The 23,182-nt window shown below is 45.8% G+C and overlaps 1 protein-coding gene across 1 annotated transcript in view; it reads left to right on the top strand.

Annotated features, from left to right (window-relative positions):
* The window catches only part of LOC8051136 (transforming growth factor-beta receptor-associated protein 1 homolog), a 39,942-nt gene extending 19,157 nt beyond the window's left edge, over positions 1-20,785 (top strand). The window contains exons 12-22 of the mRNA XM_029969827.4: positions 189-374; positions 4,098-4,303; positions 6,244-6,312; positions 9,596-9,668; positions 10,365-10,499; positions 14,795-14,901; positions 15,355-15,466; positions 17,536-17,696; positions 18,965-19,043; positions 19,515-19,705; positions 20,518-20,785. Coding sequence (XP_029825687.2) covers positions 189-374; positions 4,098-4,303; positions 6,244-6,312; positions 9,596-9,668; positions 10,365-10,499; positions 14,795-14,901; positions 15,355-15,466; positions 17,536-17,696; positions 18,965-19,043; positions 19,515-19,705; positions 20,518-20,668 — 1,470 coding nt within the window. The 3' untranslated portion in view covers positions 20,669-20,785. The remainder of the gene's footprint in view (positions 1-188; positions 375-4,097; positions 4,304-6,243; positions 6,313-9,595; positions 9,669-10,364; positions 10,500-14,794; positions 14,902-15,354; positions 15,467-17,535; positions 17,697-18,964; positions 19,044-19,514; positions 19,706-20,517) is intronic.
* The last annotated feature ends 2,397 nt before the right edge of the window (positions 20,786-23,182 follow it).

Below are 23,182 nucleotides of genomic sequence, written 5' to 3'. Positions count from 1 at the left end.
CCACACAGTTTTGCATTTTACGTCATCTTGCATCACCCCACGTCATACGACGACGCCATGCGCGACCATGTGTTTCTCAATGTGGTACCATGTCCCACAACGTGGCTTTATGAAAGTGCACTGTACCGCGTCATTTGGCACGTGCAAGACTTGAAGGTCACTGAAAATGTGCATGCTTTTCTGTCCAGTTGATCTGCCTTTACCCAGACCTGCTAGCCGCTTCGTCTGCATTCACCAGGGCCTCCCCAAGGCTCCACGACGTGGATGATGTTGTGCGCCTATGTCGGAGTCAACCCGAGCCGCTTTCGAGGTTCTACCAGTTCCTTATGTCCTACCTGGAAACCGCGCGGCACACAGATACGGAATGTAGGATGGTAAGTGTTCCACCCCTCTTTGCCTAAACTCTTCTGACGTGCAAGTCTCAATTTTAAGATGGGAGAAAGGTGGTAAGCTGGTCTAGTTTGTGATTGTTAAACATATTAAAAAACAGAGCTTATAAGAGCTGGACAAAGAGAAGGAATGCAGCTTGTCCGGTCCTTTTGGACGCTGTTTTTCATTATGCTTAAGATAAGGGCTTTATGCATATTTATTTGCTAGGTACGACAGAAATGTGATGGTCGAATTTGTAGTCTCGTAGGCTTCGTCAAACTACTAGGTATTCGTGTGTGTCTAAAGTATGCTGTACCTGACAGTCGCATTAAGTGTTCTGAAGCTTGAAGCAGTAAAAACTACAAAAAAAGGTGTGGTAATGAACTACCTGAAAATATGCGGAATCTATGCAGTGGTACACAATAATGCGTACTCGATTTGATGGATCGCATGAATTGATGGCTTCTCTCCAGGAGTTGTAATCATTCTTGTGGCTGTGATTTCGTGGTGGACGTACATCTCTGAATTTGCAATGTTGGGCATTGCATGGGCTAAGGATTAAAAAAAACAAAAAACAAGAAGTGCAGTTTTTTTGTGACCACTTAGCCTGCTAGGCCATTTACACACCCAGTTTGAGTAATTTTAACTTTTTTTCCAGAGACGAGGCATTTATGTTTTGCAAAGATACAGCTTTTGAATACCAGTCACCTAGGCTTTTCTCCTCTACGGTATTTTCATAAAAGTGGACGTTATGGCAGCTTTCAACTTTGGTTTCATTTTTGATACTCCCCTTCCCCCCCAAAAAAAAATTTCTAATGACACATGCTGGAAATTTAAAGACATTAAAGCCCGTTGCTCGTCACTGTATCCCAAATGCTGGAAATTTAAAGACATTAAAGCCCGTTGCTCGTCATTGTATCCCCAATGCTGGTTCACACACTGGCACCATCTACATCAGGTAGCCCCGGTACTGCGTATTAACTAGACCAAAGGTCCTGCAGTTTTTGCGAGATCGAATCTGTGCACTGTTTATGAGAGACGGTCGCTTATTACTTTGTCAGTGCTATTTCAAGCCCGCGAGAAGTGAATAATGAAAAAAAGAAAATTATGAGAATGTATGAGTGTCAAAAGTTTCGTTGGCTCACTTATAGATAGCACCAGCGTGTGTTTTCTCGTCATAAGCAGTTGAAAGGAAATGCAATTGCACTCAAACGCAAATGTTTGAATCAACCTTAAGCGTCATTTCAATTCGGTGTAAATATTCTAGGGATGGGGCGAAACTCCGAAGGTTCGGTTTTGGACTGTTTCGGAAGATTCCGAAACTCTTTGGATCAAATTTCGGTTGTTTCGAACAGTCAGCAGTTTCGCTGCCATCTAGCCAACATGGCATTGTTCCTTTTGGTTTTGTGGACATTGTGAGTATTTAAAGACTCTAAACCAATTGATACAGACTGAAATTTGATAAATTTTTTTACCAGGTTGCCTGCAGTGTGGGGGGGATCTTCATAGATCCTACGTTCCCATGCTGAGGCTTGTGGGCGCATTCTAGATCCGTGCTCAAAGTGACGGCCAAACTGACGGCAAGAGCTCAACAAGCAAAGCTCTATGGTAGCAAACGTTTTGGTCACGAATCACGATTCACTGATTATTGATTTTATTTCCACTCTGGAAACGCGCTGCCACTCGTCTTCGGCAGAACACTCTGTGTGAAAGGCGCCTAACAGTGACGCACGAGCAGTGAACGTCTTGGGGTAAGCAATGGATTAGCATCTTTCTGAGGAAAATAGGATTAAGTTACATAGCCACTGCATCAGATAGTGACGGGAAATGAAGCAAACCTTGTTAATCTGTGATGTGCAAAAAGCTTTAGCCTTGCTAAGGTCTGTCACCGCCATTTGTTTGCAGCCCGTGCTGCTGTGAAAAATAGTCTCTCAGTGCGTCCCCTTGGAAACCTATGTAACTACCTGTGTTGGTGGCACGCTTATCAAGTTCGTTGGATCCAACTGTACCTAGATCAGCAGTATTTATTTCTTATGATACACATATACTGTACAGAAGGTTTCGGACAGCACTGGCGCATATTCTCGATTGCATAACACAGGTGTCGGAGGTCTTCCAACGTAGCCACTTCCACACGCAATCTGTGTTATGTCCACGTAAAGCGCAACTTTCCCGACACTTAAAATAAGCACCACTAACGTCGCTGAGCTATCGGAAACTTAGCAAACCGTTACCATGTACCACATACCACACCGTTGGAGCCCATGAGGTCCCGCAGTCACAGTATCACCCAGGCGCACGCTTAAAAGCATGCTTTAGAGGCTCCAGTTGTGCGGTACATGGAGCACGGTAAAGGTCCTAAAGGTCCCTCTTGATGCAAAGAGAACGAGCATTGCGATCTGTGATAATTGATTTCACCTACTTGCCCGCTTGTTTTTGGTTACATGACGACGTGACTATGCAAGTTGGGAAATCGAAACCATTTTGACCACGACACGCAACCTTGACGTTTTGTGTCGCATCGTCCGTTGTTTTACTTCTCCAAGTTTCAAATTTTATCTGACCAAGCCTATTTTGTTAAATTAAGTATTTATATTAATTTCAAATATTTCACGTGGTTTATAACATTGTTTTGTTAAAAAAAGTTGCAGCGCTCAATAATGTGGTCTGGACACTCTGGCAATGCTCCGAAACTCTCCGAACCTATCTGAAACGCATTATTATTCGGCAGTTCTCCCGAAACTTTCCGAAATCCCTGTTTACGGACCGAAGCCTTTTCCGGTAAAAGTTTCGCTCCATCGCTAGTTATTACAAACCAACGTGGCTCTACCAAGTCTCTGTATGTGCAGTTATAGGTATCAATCGTTTCCACACTTCGGTCGCCGCGAATACTGGCAACAATACGAAATATCACTAAAACAATGTTTTCCTTTCTTTTTTCTTTTTTTTTTTCTTAATGCCCGTTCGCACTCTTGCGACCTCTTAGAACTGGGTGCCTTGAAACCTCTTACAACGAGAGGACACACTGGTGCCATCTATTGGGTAGCAGCGTAAACTTGGCGGTCCGGCATGTTTTCCATTTCTCTCGCGCATTATCCTTTCTTTGTTGGCTCGAAAAACTTTTGTCAACGTTATAAACGAGACTTTCTCATAGGTATTGCCCACATTTGACCTCGGGAATCCCGCAAAACCTTTGCTCTTGTGAAATGCAGTTCCAGGGTCACCGCATAGATGGCGCCAGAATGGCAGTGTGTTTCCTCGTCCTAAGATATTTTAAGAGGTTTCTACAGGTCTCGTCTTTCTCGGTCGTACTCGGTTGCAAGAGTGTGAACGGGCCTTAGAATGCGAGATTTCGTCGAGCTTTTAGAACATGTTCTTGTCGGGTTTCTTTTTTTTTTTACCCCGTGTCGCAACTGGTGCGTCCCGCGCCCGAGCCTTTTTTGGTTTATGCGGGCATTAATCTGTATACAGTTAAAAATTGTAAAAGTATGATAATACAGCCTAAATTGGTTATAACAGACCCTGATAGTGACCAAGATTTCGGTCTGTTGTAAAAGGAGTATGCTGTGTGCAGATACGAAGTTGAACCAATGGTACAGATAGGAAAACTAACCGAACTTCAGAAAGCAGTATGTTATTTCCGAATGTCTGTTGGGACGAGTTTGTACTGTATGTTGTGTCATATCGTAGTGACAGTCCAACGTTGTTGTTGTTGTTGCTTTTTGCAGGAGGTCAACACGGCCCTGATCAAGCTGTATGCATCGACGGGGGACCACGACGCGAGGCTGGCGTCGTTCCTGCAGACGGACGGAGGCACATGCTGCGACCTGGCAGACTCGGCCCAGTTCCTCAAGAAGCACGGCAAGTTCCACGCAGCCGCGCTGCTCTACGACGCGCACAAGGAGCACGAAAGCTGCCTTCGCCTCTGGTCAAGGTGAGGCAGAATGCCCCTTCCGCAGTTCGGTGCCGTTCCCCCAGTCGGTGCGCGTCGCGCAGCTCTGAGCGGGTTATTTTTCGTGTCGTCGCCCACCTAAGGACGTAATACCGAGTTCCCATTTGCTTTTTATTTATTTATTTATTTGATTTATTTCAGACCACCCCATGCATGAGACATTGTTGCAGAAGAAAAGTATGTCTGCCGTTTGGTAGCAAAATGAATTCTGAATGTGGACCAGGGTGTAAGATAGACAGGTGGGGAAATGAGAGCCAATAGAGCGACCGGATTGTGTCCCCCTCGGGTTTCTCTTTTTCTGTGGCGCCATCTATGTGGAGCACCGCGAACTCTCACTCCGGGTGGGCGAACGGTGGCGACCTGCAAAACTGACGGAGAAGGTTTCTCATGGATTTTCAATGGAGGACTGTCGTGCTCTCGGTTTATTTTGCGCACTCTCCCATAGAGTTCCATGCAAATTCGATTCCAATTTTTTTCTTCTCGCCGCAGCGCCATCTGTCGCAAATCGGGCTTACCCGCAAGCAGACGAGTACACAATCCGGTCACGGCGCTGCGGTAGGTTTCAATGGGCCGTTTCCCCACCCGTCTATCTTACACCCCGATGCGGACGCAGACATACGAAGACTCTGAGACTCTGTTAACAGGGAGAGAGAAGCAGTAGGGTGTGTGAAATGGGGTTAGAATTGAATAGCGTGGTGCCATTCGTAGCCTTCACAGTGCAAGGAAACGCCATGGCAAACAACTTTTTGAACAGTGTTAAAGCTATAAATGACACTGCACCGTCCGTATCAAACCATTATTTTCACACCCCTAATGAACAGCATGATGTCCTACAATGCAAGAAACTAATTAACGTCGGTCTCACAAACATAAATTAAAAAAGGAATCATTGGAAAGCATTGAAACAATATCAATTGGTAGCTGATCCTTTCTTCAGTTGTATACAGAAGAAATGATTACCGTAATATCCCAAAACATGCCCCACCGCCGAAAGGTAGCCCACCCCTATTTTTGACATGATTTTTTTTTTTTTTTTTAAAACACCGAAAGATAGTTTTTTTTTTTTTTTTAGTAATTGCAGCACCCTTGCCAACAGTGACCTCGGCCAATATGGGGTTACTATGGTGGGAAATAAGCAAACATTGCTGACTGGGACGATTGTCTATGCTCTAGTTGCCCCTCAACGTGAAAACAAATTTGGCAGCTCGCAGAGCGCAAAAATAGCATTTTTAATATTTTTTTCGATCGCACACCAAAAGTTAGCCCACTCCTCATTTTCACCCGATTTGCTCTCACTCTTAGGTGGGCCGTCTCTCGGGACATTACAATATGTTGGAAAGCATCAATTCCGCAGCTGAATTTTCTGATTGTGCAGGCGTGATCCGACCATTGTAAAACAGATTTTTATGTTTTTTTTCTGAAGACCCATTCACACGGTTGCATTTGACTATATTTTGGGGACATATTGACGTCTGACTGTGAGTTGCCGCATAAAGCATAGGTACCGTAATTATCCAATTCTTTGCTTGCATCCTTTTTGAAGGAAAATGTACTTAAAAACTGCCTGCACGTTAAATCGGATACGAAATCGAAATTAGAGGCCTGTTAGGATCATTCTTGAATATAAAAGCTGGGTGCACCTTAAATTGGGGGGAACTTTTGAATAGAATAAATACGGAAACTAAAAGTCTCATTTCGACGTAAGCATCCGCAACGCAATCGGACGTAGTGAAGCGCCACCCTATGAATGGGTCCAGCCACGAGAACCACTACGTCGTCGCCGTGTGACACTGCGTTTCGACTGCTGCGTCACATTTAAACGGCGTTCGCTGAGCCGGAGCACGTAGGAGCAGTGTGTAACATTAATTGAAAGCAAGATTAACAGTAAGTTGTTCAGCAATGCCCCTTTTGTCCTTTTGCAGTATTTTGTCCGGCGAGATTGAAGACAAGATGTTTCCAGGACTCGCCTTTTACGTCGACTATCTCTCCAGGTACTGGTCAACTTTTCGGTCATACCTAGGACTGGTAGAAGGTTTCTGTATGTTTGGAATGTTTCTTTCATGCTTGAAATAACTCGCTACCGACATACCCTATGTCATAACACTGAAGTGCTGCCACCTTACGGTGTGCTATCGCTTACAAAAGGTCTTCATATTAGAAGCTTTCATATTAGCCTTGACCTTCATATTAGAAGAAAATGCCACCAGGCACCAGTCAAGGCTGTTCCACACGCACTTGCAACTGCTTACGACCGTCTGCCTAAAAACGTCATAAAATTGCATCATCATCATCATTAAAACATGATGATGATGATGATCGTTTACAACGAGAGAAGAAACCGGTGTGTTCTATCGTTTAGCCGTAAAACACTCCTCAATTTGTTTTTTTTTGTTTTTTTGTGCATTTTTTTTTTTTTTTTGCTCGAAAAACTTTTGACATTGCTGTAGACTACCATTTTTTATTGGTAGTTATGTACATTTGATCTCGCAAACACCACAAAACCTTTGGTCTAGCTAAATGCAGTTCGAGGGTCATCCAATACACCTTTTCCGTCTAACCTCGACCCAGCGCGTAACGTGCGTAGCCTCGACTCGGCGACTCGGCGCACAGCGGGAATAGTTCTTCCGGTTCTAACACTTCCGGTATGCGGGAGCAGGCCTAGCCGGCTGGCAAGATGCTGAAGTGGTGCGCGTTAAACGGGTTTTGAAGCCCTTGACAGCGAAGTGAGTTGTAATAAGGTGGGTTAATACGTCGATGTATCATGTCCGCGCATATTTGGTCATCGGGCTGCCACTGCGCAGTCGTTGGCTGCAGCAGCAATATCCGAAAACGGAAGATAGCGCGCGACAAATTGTGCACCGAACACAAGAAGTCTCAAAGCGAATGCGGCTGTAACGTATACACTTTGCACCGCTTCCCCGCTGATATCAGCGGGGAAGCTATGCAATATCAGCACATAAAAAAAGCAAATAGGCAGTATAGAAACGGACATCTACAAGTGCAGTAATAGGCCTCGATAAGTCAAATGCAGAACGAATTTTGCAGCTTGTGGTGCAAATGTAAGACCCTGGGTGTAATGATTGTTATTGTCTACTCATGTTTTGCTTTTCATTCCGTTCATTCCTACGAGGATGTGCACTATAATTTTGTGTGTTGCTCGGTAGCGACGCCCGTTAAAGTACGTTAATGGAAACAATACGAAAAGAGGGCGCAAAATCGTCGTCGTCCTCCCCCCCCCCCCCCCCCTTTCACCCCCATCTCCTGAATAGTTCCGAAGCATCTGGGCGTCATACGAAGTAGAGATGTCCTGGTAACTAGCGATCGTACCTCGACGGTGCACCATAATAATAAACCGTTCGGCCCGCATCGCCAACTCCCATTGTGAGTATTTCTACGATTAAACGATGATACTTCTATGCCCCAGGGTCGCCCTCGCTCGCGCATAGAAACCATCCGTTAATCATTCGCAGAAGGCAGTCATTCTTCACAAACAACAACACGCGAAGAGTAAACACTGGTAAACGTCCTCAGGAAAAGTGAACATGCCTCCGATTGCGATTACCGCTGACGCTGGCGACGAACCTCTCGGTGCTGTTGGCGCAACAACGGGCACCATGAAGGCGAATAAACACGCCAGAACACAAGAGTAATTCACGCTTTCAATAACAAACAAATTAAGAACTCACTAAAGGGAAAACCATGAAGATAAGATGCACGGGGTCAATGGGGACAACGCGGGAGCTAGGAACAACGCTGCTCTCCGCATACCAAAATGGACGCACAACAGCCGTATGCCAGACGCCAGACGGCGCGGCTGTCGCTGCAACACGCAAGATGGCGACGACTACGCGGAAAAGGTGTATAGATGGCTTCGTCGTAGTCCGCACTCACACTACGCATGCGCAACTCTCCTCCTTCCCTCTATCCAACAGCTGCGCGTTACTCTCTCCGCTCTCTCTCTCTACCAGCTGCGTGCACTTCGCGTGCGTTCGCTTCTACTCACACCGCGCGCGCATGCGCAACTCTCCTCCTCTAGTCTCCTCTCCTTCAAGTAGCAGCGGTAGTGCGCTGCGCGCTTTCAGTTCACCGCTGCCAACGCCTCGTGCATTTCGTTGTACTTGCGCTTCAGTCCTTTTCGTTTCGCTGTCTCCGCATCGCCGGCGTCGTCTGCTAGCGGAGGAAACGGCACTACGATCTTGGTAGTGTCGCTAGGCATGAACGGAGCGCCGAACCTCAAGTGCACACCTCAAGTACTAGACGCTGCTCAATAAAGACCTTCTTTAACCGTTCCACCTTCGTCTACGCAAATCAAAAAAATTACACCATCTTCCCGAGGGGAACCAGGGGTGATGCGGAGCATCGCGGAGTTTCCAACAACGTTCACGCGATGTGTGGTAACCAACGCAAGTTAACAACGTAATAACACGCAAGTTAACAACGTTACTAACAACGTTACTAACACCGTTAATAACACGGGTAATAACGACCCGCGATGCTCCGCATCACCCCATGGTTCCCCTCGGGAAGATGGTGTAATTTTTTTAATTTGCCTTTCCAGATAATCTGTCTACTCCGAATCCGTGCGCACCCCGTGTTGCGCACAAGAGTCGTGGTACATTTGTGTTACGGTTTGTAGTCGGCGGTCAATTTGGTTTTAATGCGAAAGCATTAACTGGTCTCATGGAGCGAGCCGAGATCATCAGCTTTGAAACCACGCCAAACGGCTCTTAAATCCTTTTTTTTTTTTTTAAATTGTGTGTGTGTTTATACAGCCTAGAACTTGGTCTGCCTCACAGGGGCGACGAGTCTCCCAGCTGTAGATGAGAAATTTAGCCAGTGCGGTACAACCGCTAGCCTGGGGTCTTTAACGTGCATCACGCAGTCTCCAAGGCAAGCCAGCTCCCATTCGCCGGTTAGCCGCGGCACCTTTTACACCGCTTTAATCCCATTGGCTAGCGCGCGTCGACCAGAATCCCATTCGCTGGACACGCAGCGCCATGGGGTGGCTAGTCGTTGAAACTGACGCTCCGCATCAGTTTCAACGACCGGCCATCTCATGGCGCTGCATGTCCGTCAGCGCCAGTCAGCGCGCCAACACGCGGGTTCCCCTTCTTGTTCCCCTTCTCCAGGAATTATTTTCGTCATTCTTGTCCAGCTCGTTTGCACCAATGCATTTAATTGCATTAAAATAAAAATGTACATGCTTTCGCATTCACAACCTGTAAGAAGTGCTTAGGTGTACCTCAATCTTTTTGCTTGCGGTTTTGTCCACAGGCTGGAGAACCACCAGCTTGTGTGGATGTTTGCCGAGGCCGCCCTGGAAAAAGATCAGCTAGTTGGACTGAAGGTACGCCACCTATTGACCGTGGTAAACGACGGACAAGGATTGTATCCACCCGTGCAGATGACATTTTCTCGAGGCTCGATTCTTTGTGATGTGGGCACCGATATACGGCCAGTTTGTTTCTTTCAAACTGTTGTCTTTTGCTTTACTATCCCACCGCCCCCACTTAAGAGCACAAGTTTGGTCGATCTCTTAGGTTCTGCCAATTTGCACCTGTACGCAGGAGTGGGAGTTGGAAACTTTTAGAAGAAGGTTTCGCCGATACGTATTTACGTGCCAACTTTTCGCCACCCTAAAATCTGACCACGAGTCTGGTGACACGTTACGGTAGCATCGCACCACCGGCAGCCTTGCACCGCCTCCATTTGATTGCTAGGTTGTTTGTTGCACTCTCTCGTTGAGCAGAGCATGCGTCAGTTTCTCGAAACCAGGGAAATGAGGTACACATGCGGCCATGGAAGACCCCAATGGCCACAAATGCATTTTGTTGACCTGCTTCGCGTGTTCAGGCCTCAGACGTAGTTCTTTGGCATGTTCCCCTAAAAGATATTTTGGTGTGCAGTGGATTCATTGTAGTTTTTCTTCGGTATATCTGAAAACATCAAATTTAGATTTTTGGGCGGGTCTTCCGAGCGCGTCGGAGTATTTGTGTGGCGTCGAGAGCTAGATTTCACGTTCTGTATTCTCGTCTGTGTTCAGGTGTTCACGGAGAGGCCTCCCGAAGAGCCGGAGACGGAGCGAATGCGGCCCGACAGCGTCTTGGAGTTTTTGCACCGCTTCTCCGACGCTGTGGTGGGCTACCTTGAGTTCCTGGTGTACCGGAGAAAAATCGAGGTGTGCGAGACATTTTCATTCCCGTGTTTTTTTCTGGCATCCGGGAAGTTGCACGAAGTGGTCCTCAAACTTCGTTACCATGCCTTGGAACGAAAGGCTCGACGGCAAAGGACACCGACGTCGCGTCGCTTCTTACGGCGACGGCCGTCATTGGCGAGGTTTCAGAGAGGACCTCGTGATGCATTTTGTGTAAATCATACCAAATTTCCCCAGTAAATTTGACATTGTGACATTACCATGTCGAGTGGTGCCACGACATGTCACATGACACCACAATATCATGCGACGCCGTGCACCGCCTCCACGGCTCCGAGGCGAAGCGCGGGCCTACAGGTCCCCAGTTGGCGGGTTCGAATACCGGCTGGGATTTGAACCTAATTGGTTTATTGCATGGAAGGCGCCGTATTCGAGACTTCGGTTGCACGTCAAACGATCCCGAGGTGGTCAAAATAGACCTCGGTCCTCTGCTGGGGCATGCAAGTTGCCTTTTGTTGGTTTGGCATGTAGAAACCACAAATCTAGCTCGTGACACTGTGACATGGGGAAATCGATGGTCGAGCATGTTAGTGCGCCACAGATTGGAGCTCATGGAGCAAAGAAATCGCACTGCAGAACCTGGGGATCCTTGGTTCGATCCCCACCCCTGTCCGTTCCGATTTGGATGAGCGCTGTACCGGGGTGCAGTTGTGTATCACTGCTGCTGGTGCACCTTAAACGGACACTGACAACCTCCAAATTCTTTTTTTAAATATTTTGCGAGGCAATTTTTATTTTTGGTGTCAGAAGACTGCCTAATCAATATTTTGCAACAGCGTCACTTATATTTTTAATAAAGTAAAAAAACGCAGCTGCTCGAAACCGAAACCAAAACTGGACTGGGGAGGAAGAAGAAATATAGAGGAGGAGAAAGTTACCGGAAGTCACGTGGCTGTGCAAGTTTTTTTTTCTTTCAATCAACGTATTTGCAGCTTTTTAGAGGCCACAAAAAATGGGTATAATTCTTTTTGTCTATTTTGAGTATTGAGTGTGTGCCTTCGATGACCCATGACTTTGATTATCTTTGGTGGTTGTGTCTAAACTATGGAAAATGGCATGTGACTACGGAAAAGAGAGTGAGTGCGACTCAAACTGGCCAGTTCTCAATCGGCGGTTTTCGGGCGGAGAGAAAAATTTCGAGCCGGAAATTGTGTTCTGGGTTGTTGGGCTGTCACATGTCATGTACAAAAATAAAAACCTTGATGAGCATAAATACTCTCTCAGTGTCCCTTTAAAGACCCCAGACCAGCGGTGGTTCTGCACCGGCTAAATTACTCGGCTCCGGCATAAATCAGCGTTGCCGCATCTCGACGGCAGACTTACCTTACACTGTATAAACACAAACGTCAAATCTGGTTTTGGTCTTGGACACTCTGGTGTCGCTTAACACTGTGATATCACTTGAGAACCATAACCCAAAGAGCCAAAATATTTTACAGCGAAGCTGTTTATGTCTAGGGTTCCGTGGATTTTTTGTGTGCGTGACCAAAAACTTTACACTCGCACTGCCGCATTCCCTTCCCTGGATAAAAGATTCGAAGTAAACAACCGAAATAAAGGGTTGACAAGCGCATGCATGATGCCATTTGTTTTAGGCTTTCAACCAATCAATCAATCTATCAGTTTATTTTTCTTTTAAGGGGTACACACTCCTCGAAATGGTACCTTGGCGCAAAAGGCGATCGTGTCGCCTGACTGGGCACCAAGGTCCAACGGGGGGGGGGGGGGGGGCTTTTGCTTTAGCCTTTTTCTTTAGAACAGTCACTGCTGCAGACGCCAGCACGTGTGGCACGGGGAACACCATTCCGTGCATTCTCCTTGATGTTTGGGTCATTTAGCAATAGTTCTATTTCACTTCTCTTCTCTCATGGTAATGGGGAGGCCGCGTATAGTCCGCACTCCTGAAGAGTAGTGCACCTACGAAGAGCAACGGCGGGAGCAACAACGAGGATGTCAGCAGTGGCGGCAGGCGGCAAACACTGCTGGTGTTGATCGTGCACAAAACGTCGAGCGCATGCGGCAAACCAGACAAGACGACAAATGCATCAAATCATAGCCTCCTTTATACTGTTAATGCCTGCCCAATGGTTGGCTTCACCATGCTTCATCGTCGTCGCGCCTGCTTCGCATGTTTGCTGCTAGAGGCGCCAAAACCCCATACAAAAATGCAGACGACTCTTCTTCGCTGCCCGTTGCTAGTCCACTGTGATGCCGTTTGTGAATTGAATTCATTCGTAACCCATGCTACATATTAGGCGCAGGGCACCGTCAGAATAGATTTTATATATAAATAAGTCTTATACCTTTCTTTTAGCTTTCACGTCTTGGTTTTGTTTGTATGCTGAAATGTTACCAGACCTCTGGTGCTTGTCATATCGACAACAGAAATAGTCAACGCCAATTAAATAGGAGACAGACAGGCTGACGGACTTTCACAACGTTGAAGCAGTGACCACTTTAGAGTTTTTATTGCTACTGGATCACAGCCGCAAAACATACGGCCTGCGGACTACATGCGTCAGTCATGTGGTTTTTCTCAGGACCGCGAACGCGTCCCCGCTGACCGAAAGCCTGCGCACCCGTCGGCAACACACTGACCGGGGGTCTTGATATACAATTTAAATTTGTTTTTTTTAAGTGCACAGCCCCTTGATGGTTTTGACCGGTCTCTTGTGGTCCGCACTGTTTTTCACGTATGCAGTTCTAGAGTTTTTTAACGGCTTCGTAGATTGTGGCTTGTTGGTGAAGATCTTCTTGGAGTCATGCTTGTCAGTCACGGATGCCGAGTAGTTTGTGAAAATTGGCCTGAAATATCTAGTGCACAGAAATTGCAGAAAATCTTTGTGATGGTTGACATCTTTCTCTACCTTTGCATATTTCAGAGCGCCATGGTGTATAAAGCCTGGTTCAGACAGTTGCGTTTGACTGCATTTGACTGCGTTGCGGCTACGAGAAACCAGGACATCCCTGCTGCTTATATTGCGTGCCAAGATGATTCCTTGAATTGGATTCCACGCTTCATACGAAGCACAGATGTGTCAGTGACTCGCTTTCGGTTCTCGACACAACGCAGTCAAACACACTCAAACGCAAGTGTCTGAACCGGCCTTAAGAGTATCCACCGCAGTATCACCAGCTGCATGCTAAGGCTTTTTGATTTTCAACATATTTCGTTTTTTTTTTTTTGCTTTTTTTTTTTTGGTAAAATTTCTACAAAGTTTTTCAGCGCATGCAACACCCTCACTAGCTTCACTGATGGATAGTATAGTCCTCCCCTGTCCTGGTGCCTGAGGAGGGAATTACCAGGAGCCATAGAAGCCTCTTTAATGACCACTAGGAAGTGCAACTCGCGAGTCCGAGTTGCACATTGGCACACACCAGTAAAGTATCATGCGACTTAGAATGCAGCACAAAGAGTTGGGGCTAAGTACAAGGTGCTGATGTGCCCATGATCAATAAATGGAATGAAATGACCGCGCCTGTACGTGTGGCGTCACGGTGCGCATGCCACGAGCAGCAGACGGCTTCGTGCTATTGAGCTATGCCGGCAATTGCTAAGCGCTCTATCTGCGGGTCGAACGACGACCGAAAAAAGTTACTCGCGTCACAAACAAATTACGTGATCAAGTGACCTATTTGATCACGTAAGGTCACGTTTCCACGTAACTTAACGTAGAAAACTTACGTTATCACATAGCTTAACGAATAACGTAGCTTACGCTAGCTACAGTGAACTGTAGCAGCAGGCAGCGGACAAGCGTCGTCTGCATTTCTATATGGGGTTTTGGTGCCCCTAGTAGCAAATCTGTGAAGTAAGCGCGACGACGACAAAGAAACCATTGGGCAGGCATTTTCAGTATAAAGGAGGCTATGATCAAATAAATGTGTGTGCGTATCCTATAAATGTGTGTGCGTATCCTATCGTCACGATGACCACCAATCTAGACAATAAATGTCTTCGTACCTTTGTTGAAAATTTTGTGTGACGTCTGTGTCGTATGCTAAACAGCTTTGCTAGTCGTCCACTTTCACAGAATAAAATGGCTCATGATTTCTTTTTTTTAGCTGACTGAATTGTAGATGTATTTGCATCCGCTTTAGCAGCGCCTTATTGTTTTCCTCAAGGAATTGCAGGAGCTGCGCGTCTTTTACTGTGTTGCTTAGACAGAACAAAACTGCACGTCTCGTTTTGTTTTGCGACTGAAACTGCCGAATCGTTTCTTCGGAACTGACAGGCAACCTGCGTCTTCTTATTGCAGAAGGAGAAGTACCACACACTCCTGGCCGTACTCTACTTGGAGACGGTCTTGCGGTACCTCAAGCAGAATGGACCGAGTGCTGACTCTAAAGAATTAAAGGATGCCAGGTAGCCTTTTCCTTGCTTGCTCAGTAGTGTTAAAGGAGTGATGAAACAATCTTTTCAGTTTTAGTTTCCTACTAATGCTCGTAATGAACTCCTTACTTCGAAACGCAGGATACAGTCACCGGTTTTTGTTTTTGTGCATCTGATATCGCAGAAAGGAACGCGGAGACGGCTCAAAGTGTTTTTTTGTTGCCGACCACCTTTTCTTTTCGCGAATTAATGATCATGACCATACGCCATAGATTCTCAAAAATAGCAAAATAGTACAAGAAGAAAAAAAAGACATTTTCAATTAATAGTCACTTGTGCCACTAGCTACATGTCACCTGAAACTCGCAGTGACATCAGAATGACATCGCGTGGGGAAGGGAGGGACTTTCGTTTCATGGTCCCCTCAACTTCTGATATTGCAGGTACTAATTTGATTGCTTTCTTTGTTTTGTTTTTTCTTTTCAGAGAAAAACTGCAGCATTTACTGAGCAGCTCCTCTTCGTACAGGGTGCAGCTGCTGCTTGGAAGAGCTCTCGAAAATAACCTGTACCAGGAATGTGCCATACTCTACGGAAAGGTCAGTTCAATGTTTCGAGAGGCGTGGGTTTGTAACGTTGGCACTTTAATTAAGCTCTTGGAACCCAGTTGTGATGACGTCGCCTAGGTTAGGCTTAGGAGTGTAGGTGGCACTTACCCGCAATGACGTTACATTAAGCGGGAATAATCAAATCAGCCATGCATGGCTTAAGTTCTATATTCCATGTCAACTTGGTAGCTATTTCGTGCAACGTTGTCAAGGCTAACATAGCTTTTGCAGTGCTCAAATGCTGTCAGAACTACTTGAGAGCGTGCGAAGGAAATATGAGGCAAGTCCATATGACTGCTGCAGCAGCATGGTGCTGCAGTACTGTGGAAGCTACTTTATCCTTGGCAATGTAGCACAGAATACTTGATGCTTGGTAAAGATAATGTCAGGATTGATGAGGCAACGAAAACTGAAACAAACTAAACGTTTAATGGGGCGAACTTGTGCCGATAACAAAAAGGAAACAGAAGATAACAATAGAGCGTCGCGGGCTTCGATGGTGGCGTAACAGCAAGATCGAACGCTGGGGCGAGACTGACTGCGGCTCGCCACGCGAAGCCCCTTATGTACTCGCGTTGGCTTCTGGAACAATAGACGTAAAAGGTTTGGCGACTAGAACATTCGGACCTCGGACAAGCAACAGGGTTCTCAAATTTACCAGAGCATTGAACTGAAAGAATAAATAAATAACACATAACTACCAGGAATCGAACCCGTGGCCTCCGCGCGAAAGTCAAACACGGTAACCACTCGGCCATGCACGCGCTCGCTCGCTGACGATCATGGCGATGTTGAGTGAAACCGACCAAGTTTAGGTAGGGGTAAGTAAAGCCGAGCAGGTTACATAATGTTGCTCAATGTCAAGCTACCTTCTTTGAATTAATTTCGGCTACTGTGGTAAAGGGGAGTCCAGTGTTAGTGTGGGTTAGGCTAGGTTATATTGATAGTGGTTTAGCCAACACCTTTTTATAACGTAAGAAATGTTGCAATAATGAAGACACAACCTAATAATTTCTGAGTGATGTACAAGGAGTCCCCGAGAAAAGAGGACCGAGTTTTTCAGCCAAGGTAAATTAACTATTCATCGTAGAATGCTCAAACTCTATGAAAATGTGATACTAGTGGTTGGGATAGAATGCGAAAGGTTGAGAAAATGACATCACCAGGATCAAAATTAGCCTAACAGAAATTGACATTGTGTGTGCCTGTAGCATCTATTTCAGTGAAACAAGCTTGTCAGTTAGAAAGAAAACAATATTCTGTTTCTCTCAGACAGGTGTTTCTCATTGAAATAAATCCCACAAGCGTTCACAATATCATTTCTTGTTTTCACAGTAGTAGGGTTAGGTAGATGTCAGCCGATAGAGAAATTTCGTTTCTCTCAGTTATCTTTTAATCAAAGCAATGCCCCTTCTCAACCGTTTGCGTTCTATCCGAACCACTAGCATTGCATTCTCACGGAATTCAAGCTTCCATTTATCCGGGCTGAAAGACACAGTTCTCTCTTTTCTCTGGAACTCCCTGTAGTTTGGAGCTAGCTTACTCCGACTTCGTTGGTGGGCTTACACGAGGTTCGAATGAAACCAGTGCAGATCTTAGTTGAGGCTAGCTTGCATTGACATGGACTATAGTTAAAGTTCCTTTTGATCCATGCTATGGTCACTGACAGGATGAGAACTGCAAGGCATCTCTTCGGATTGCCTGGCCTCGAGTGCATGCGCGTTGCCTTTCGCCGTTGTTCGACTGTGCGTACGCGCGCGCGCTTCAGGCCAGCGGGATGTTGAAGCGCCATCGAAGGTAGGGAGCAAGCGCCGGAGCCGGTATACGCGAAGGGCCTCCCTGCCGGTCTCAACCTGTCGTACACGTGCCGTAGTGTTTATTTATTTCGGTGTTCTGTATTCTATTGCAACGGCTGAGGGTCAAGACAAAGTTCCCCACATTTGTCGCAGATTTGATAACATTCAAATAAACCCTGTGGACGCGAACCAGGCGTGCCTTTTAAAAATGCCACGCGACGTAGCTAGTACGGGCGCATCCGTGACGATCCATCGCGCTTTCAGCTGGAAGACCACGACAAGGCGTTGCACATTTTGGTGCACCAGTTGAAGGACTACATGGCCGCGGAGGACTACTGCCGCACCCTCTCGCGGGGTCACGACCGGCGCTTCAGGCACCGGCTCTACCACACCCTGCTGGCCGTCTACCTGGACGTGTCGTTGGAGTTAGTGGCCGTCCTTTTCTTCCTGCTCTTTCACGTTAATACAAACTCCATGGTTTTGCTAAATGAGTGTGCTATAAGTGGCCTGTCATAGACATGTAGTAAGCCTTACTCGAAATCCGTGGTTTACTTTTTTGTATGTTTTTATTAGAAAAGATTGTTATAAAAGAAGTTTGTAAAAAAGAAAAGTTGTTATAAGACTCCTTTTCGTTCCTGTAATGAAAGCTGTTGTAAAAAAAAGTGTATATTTTAGCAAAAGTTTGTTATAAGTATTTTGTCTCAAGAGAAATTTTCTATAAGAGAAGTTTGGCATAAGAGCAATTTGTTATAAAAGATCTTTATAACTTTGTTATAAGAGATATTTATTATGAGCATGGCTGTTGTGAGTGGACTCCACAGTAGTGCTACCAATTCAATGGGGGACATGTGTGCCAATTCAAGCATGCAACGAGTCTAGGTCAAGATGCTGGCAAAATTGGAATTTTTAATTAAAAAATGGGTAGGAATGTTTTTTATGCAATCCGAGTATTTTATGAATCGGCGCCAATATTTTCAACATTTCTTGTGAACAGTAGTTGCTGTTCCACGCATGACTCAGTTGTATCTCTTGAACAATATTTTCTCAAGGCTATAAAGGAGGCCATAAATGCTGAAGCGCAAAGGACGAGACAAGACGAGAAGGACACTGAACAAGCGCTGCTTACAACTGACATTTACTGACCAACACACAAGGGAAGACAGAAAGGAAGAGAAGAAAAGGAGTAAAAGAAAAGAAAGATATAAGGGCCTTTTATGTTTGAATGAGATACAATTTCACGAATGAACACACTGAACAGAACTGTGAAAATTTAGGCTAAACCTGATTTCTACCCTAAAGGATCAAGCATCTAAAGCTAATGGCTTTTTTTCTTTGCTCTATGTGCCTCGGCAGGGCAGTTATAGAGGGGGGGGAGCCAAAATGCAGAAAGTGTGAGAGTTCAGAATACAGGATGTTGTAACGTGATGCAAGAAGGTGTGGCTTTAGTGTTGTATTTTTCGTGTAAAGACATCTTGAATTTACAGCTTTCTCAGGGATTCAGCAGCTTTCATATGTTTTGCCTACGGTATGACCATATGTCAGGCCCTTCATGCATACAAGCAAAACGAAATACTTCTCAAGGGAAACCACCAGTGTAAAGTCTAACAAATATATATTTTTCCATGACGCTGCAGACTATGATTTCTCAGTAAAAGTTCATTATTGAAGTATTTATCATCTTGCCGTGGCGCAGCGAGGAAGACCAAAACAACCTCCTGGCTCCTGCCGTCCAGTTGCTGAACAGCGAGGTTGCTGAATTTGATGCTGTGAAGGTTAGTCGTGCTTGCCTCCAACTATCCGTGAACCCGGCAGCAGTGCTTCCGGGAAGCGTAACGCCCTACGCAGGTGTCACACTTACGAACACACCTCTAGAGATTGTGTTTTCGTGCTCGTAGCCCTTGTGGTGGGGACAAAGGCTACACATGTTTCCTGCATGTATTGTTGTTATAAGAAATGCTTGTTACAAGAACAGTTTGTCGTAAAATAAGTTTGTTAACAGAAAAATCTGTCATAAGAAAAGTTTGCTATGAAAGAAGTTTGCCATAGAGGAATCCATTATAAGAAAAGTTTGTTATAAGAGTTCCATACAAGAAAAGTATGTTATAAAAGAAGTTTGTTATAAGAAAAGCTTGCTATTAGAAAGGTTTGTTATAAGGGTTAGTTACATATAAGAAAAGTACTATGTCATAAGAGAGGTTTATTATGAGAGAAGTTATATGACTGAGGAGACCCTCCTTTTGCAGGTGCTGCAATTGATCCCACCAACGTGGTCCGTGTCCCTCGTGGATCAATTCCTGACCAAGGCTGTGCGCACCTCTCTTCACCGGAGTCACATGACACGGGTGGAAAACGCCCTTGCCCGCGGCCAAAACCTGCAAGTCAAGTGCACCAAGGTGCTGCTCCATCAGACGGCCTTGACCCTCACTGAAGAGAGGTGAGGAGCAGCCTTGGATTTCTGCCTACTAGTTGTCCATTGGAGTGGTGAGAAGCGGGGGGGTCTGTGGTTGAATGTGTTAATGCGCCTCAGCTCGGAGCATGTGGAGCAAAAGCTCATTTTGCAGAACCCAGGGAGCCTGGGTTTAATCCGAACACTTGCCCGTTTTGATCTGAATGAGCATCGTTCTGGTGAGCGGTTGTGTATCACTACTGCGTGGTACACGTTGGAGGCTTCAGGCTAGCAGTTGTGCTGCTCTGGCTAAATTTCTCATCTACAGTGGAAGCACCAGACGATAGGTTTAATGTAATGATCTAGAGGGAAAGGTACCATGCATTCCGTCTTCTGCTTCGGAACGACGGGTCATATATGCAGAGGGGCATGGACGGTTCTGATCAGACCCGATTGCTGGCAGCGCTTCGATATATACCAAGAAGCAGAAAAACATTGCTTGCAAGTTTTGTATCTGGTGTTTCTCTGGCTTTATTTTTGCACAAAAACACCGGTGTCGCACATTGCATAAAAATAAATGCCCCTGCAGTGTTTCAAAGTTGACGAGCCCTCGAGCAGCAACTTCAATTCGTTGCGGCAAGACGAACGCACCTAAATTGTTGTCTGCTCTCTTTCTCCTCTTTTCTGTCACACTTTTTCTCGGGAACACCGATGTCGGCGCTTACGATCTGCTGCATTCTGCTCCCTTCTTTACCTCCCTGCACCAGACACCCATTGGGGCTGAATAACTTCCTTCTGCCTGAACATACACCCCATGCAATTCCTTTTATTAAGAGATCATGATGTCGATTACATCACAGGGCATGCTCTGTCTGCGGACGTTCCTTCACGGAACCCACTTTCGCCTGGTGTTCGGACGGATCGGTGATGCACCTGCAGTGTTCCAAAGGCCTGACCAATGGCACGAACCATCACCCGAAGGGCACAAGTCCAAGAAGCTGCTCCAGATGAAGCCTCGCTCGTTTCCCTTTCGCCGTTTTTCCCAGCCCCTCCGGCTGAAGGATTGAATGACCATAGATATTTGAATGGCACAAGCACATCTCTGCGTGCCGTCTGTACAGTCGTGAAAACGATCATTTAATAAATTTATTTATTTTCGTATCTGGTTCCGTCCTTCTCTTGGGTTCAACGGAAAACTACTAATTTTCCCCACTTGCCTGACTGCTTCCTGTACAGTGTTCACTGGGCGAATTCTTTGGGTATCAAGGCATTCAAATGTAAACTAGTTTCTTGTTTATCTGTCAGGGCCATTCAAGTTAACGAGCCTCAAATTTGTGGTCCAGGGGTGCATCCAGGGCAGGGAGCGGCTTGTGGAGCTTCAGCTTCTTTCCAGTGTAGTCAACCTTGTATGCATAGTGCCAACCCCCTCTCCCAGCCATTCCTGCCCTCCCCCTTCCCCTAAAAAAATATTTGCTACGCCGCTGATGTTCGTGTATTAGCTTTTGCTCCAGCTTTGTTTACAAGGTGCAAGGTGTGCCTTCTGACGCGGGGCATACTTGCCCTCTCTTTTCCAATAGCTATAACAATTATTTACGCTAGAAGTAGCCTCCTGTGATTCCACTCGTGGCAATTGCGAGACGACTTTTCACGTTTTCGTGTACGCCCGTGTGTCCTGAGAACGAGGTGACTTGCTGTTCTATTAAAAATTTATAAGCAATTTATGGTAATTTTTGATGAGAAAATGGAGCCCGCTCCCGGTAGGTAGCGGACGCCATTCATCCGTACATTCGCGACTCCATCGGCCTCCATTTTCGCATTCAAAATGTTGGAAAATTACATAACTTCTATTAACTTTGAATTGGGCGAAGGTAAGTTGCGAAATTTTGGCGCTTGGTTCCAACTGCTGGATTTGGGCAAAGATTGAGCGTTCGGCGCCGCGTTCTTCAGTTTTGCGGGGACAAAAGTACACGACTCTCTCGTCCTCCAAACAAATTTTCGGCTACTTCGACGATCCTCGAATACAAAAAAAAAATCCCAGACTGTTAAAATGCACATTCCGGTTCGCCAAAAATCCCCGTGGACCGATAACACATTTCTAATGGAGCTGTCCAATGTTTCAGTTCCAGTTTCGATGTCCCGCATAGCGGAAGCGGAAGTATCACGTGACTTTACTCAAGATACTAGCCCAATCACGATCGTCCTTCCCGGAGTCATATGACCCAGCACTTCCTGTCCGCATTGCCTGGCTTTTCGCGCTAGAATCGAGTTGGTGATGCTCGCATGCTCGTTGGAAGGCGCATGAAAACTTAAAACTGCTGTGTCACCGAGCTGTCGCCAGCTGCCTTTACCCGAAGAACGCAGTGGGCAAGACAACGTCCCCTGAAGGAATGCCCTGCTGGCCTTCAGAGCGACGGACGCAATCAATGTCGAGAAACAACAGCCTTTCCTGGTAATAAGCATTTCTTGTTTTGCTCTGATAACTGTTGTAAGCACGCATGTGCAAATCTTGCACGTTTTCTGAGGACGGCCTCCGCCATCGACCATTCCAACATTCGCCTTCTGTGCGCTACTTAGGCTGTGGAACGCATTCTGAGCATGCGCGCGGTAGCTCCCTTTTGTGCGCTATCAAACGCGTGCTCATGCGTCCTTAGCTCAATCAGTGACTCATCATTTTCCGCCTGGCTGAAAAGCGCTGGAAAAGTCGTGGAACTTGTGGCTCTTAGTTGCCGCTTACTTAGCGTGATAAGCGATATAAATTGTGTTGACTTCCCGACTAAGTATCGCATCGTTTCCTGTCAACAAAATAGTAATAAACAATTGGTCCTCATGAACATTTAGACACAGTGATACGCACGTAGACGAGCTAACAAGAAAAATATGAGCAGAAAAATAAGACACTGATCCAAAAATAGCCAAATTGACCGTAACACGCGAAGTGCACGATGCGTGGAAGACATACCCGCGGTGGCTTGAATCTGAATGCGCATCAATCGATGTCGCCCACTTTCCTGCTGAAATCTTTCGCAGGCCGAGGAGAAACGTTACGTGGGCGTTTATGTTTCTATTGCATTCGTCATTTGCGTTATTGATGGTCACTGTATAATCGCCTCTCCAATCTATTCTTGTCACCATATATATTTTTAGTTTATCGTGGAATTTGTTTTTCTGTTTTTTTTTTCTTTTTTTTTTCTTCTTTTCTACGTGATGCAGCATATGGCACATAAAACAAAACAAAAGCAGTGAAGTGCGTGATTTTAGTTCAGGTTTTACCTAGTAGACACTAAACACACAAAAAAATAATTGTTTGAGAAAGTGTGTGCTGAACTTTTTTTTCTTTGTTTCTGAAAAGGCATTATTATTTTTTTTTTTCTAAATGTCTTTACAACCGCAAGAGCTTCCTATCAATCGCAACAACTATAAACAGTGAAACTCGGAAGCAAGCTTGAGACAGCTACCTCACTGGAACCTTGTCATCCGATCGCACTGACATGAGATAACATCCACACGCTGTGGGTTGAACTGCGC

This window comes from Ixodes scapularis, unplaced genomic scaffold (assembly GCF_016920785.2).
Source record: "Ixodes scapularis isolate PalLabHiFi unplaced genomic scaffold, ASM1692078v2 PGA_scaffold12__126_contigs__length_90152505, whole genome shotgun sequence".
Taxonomy (NCBI): domain Eukaryota; kingdom Metazoa; phylum Arthropoda; class Arachnida; order Ixodida; family Ixodidae; genus Ixodes; species Ixodes scapularis.
Note: the sequence above shows the minus strand (reverse complement) of the source record. Positions and strands in the feature narration are given on the sequence as shown.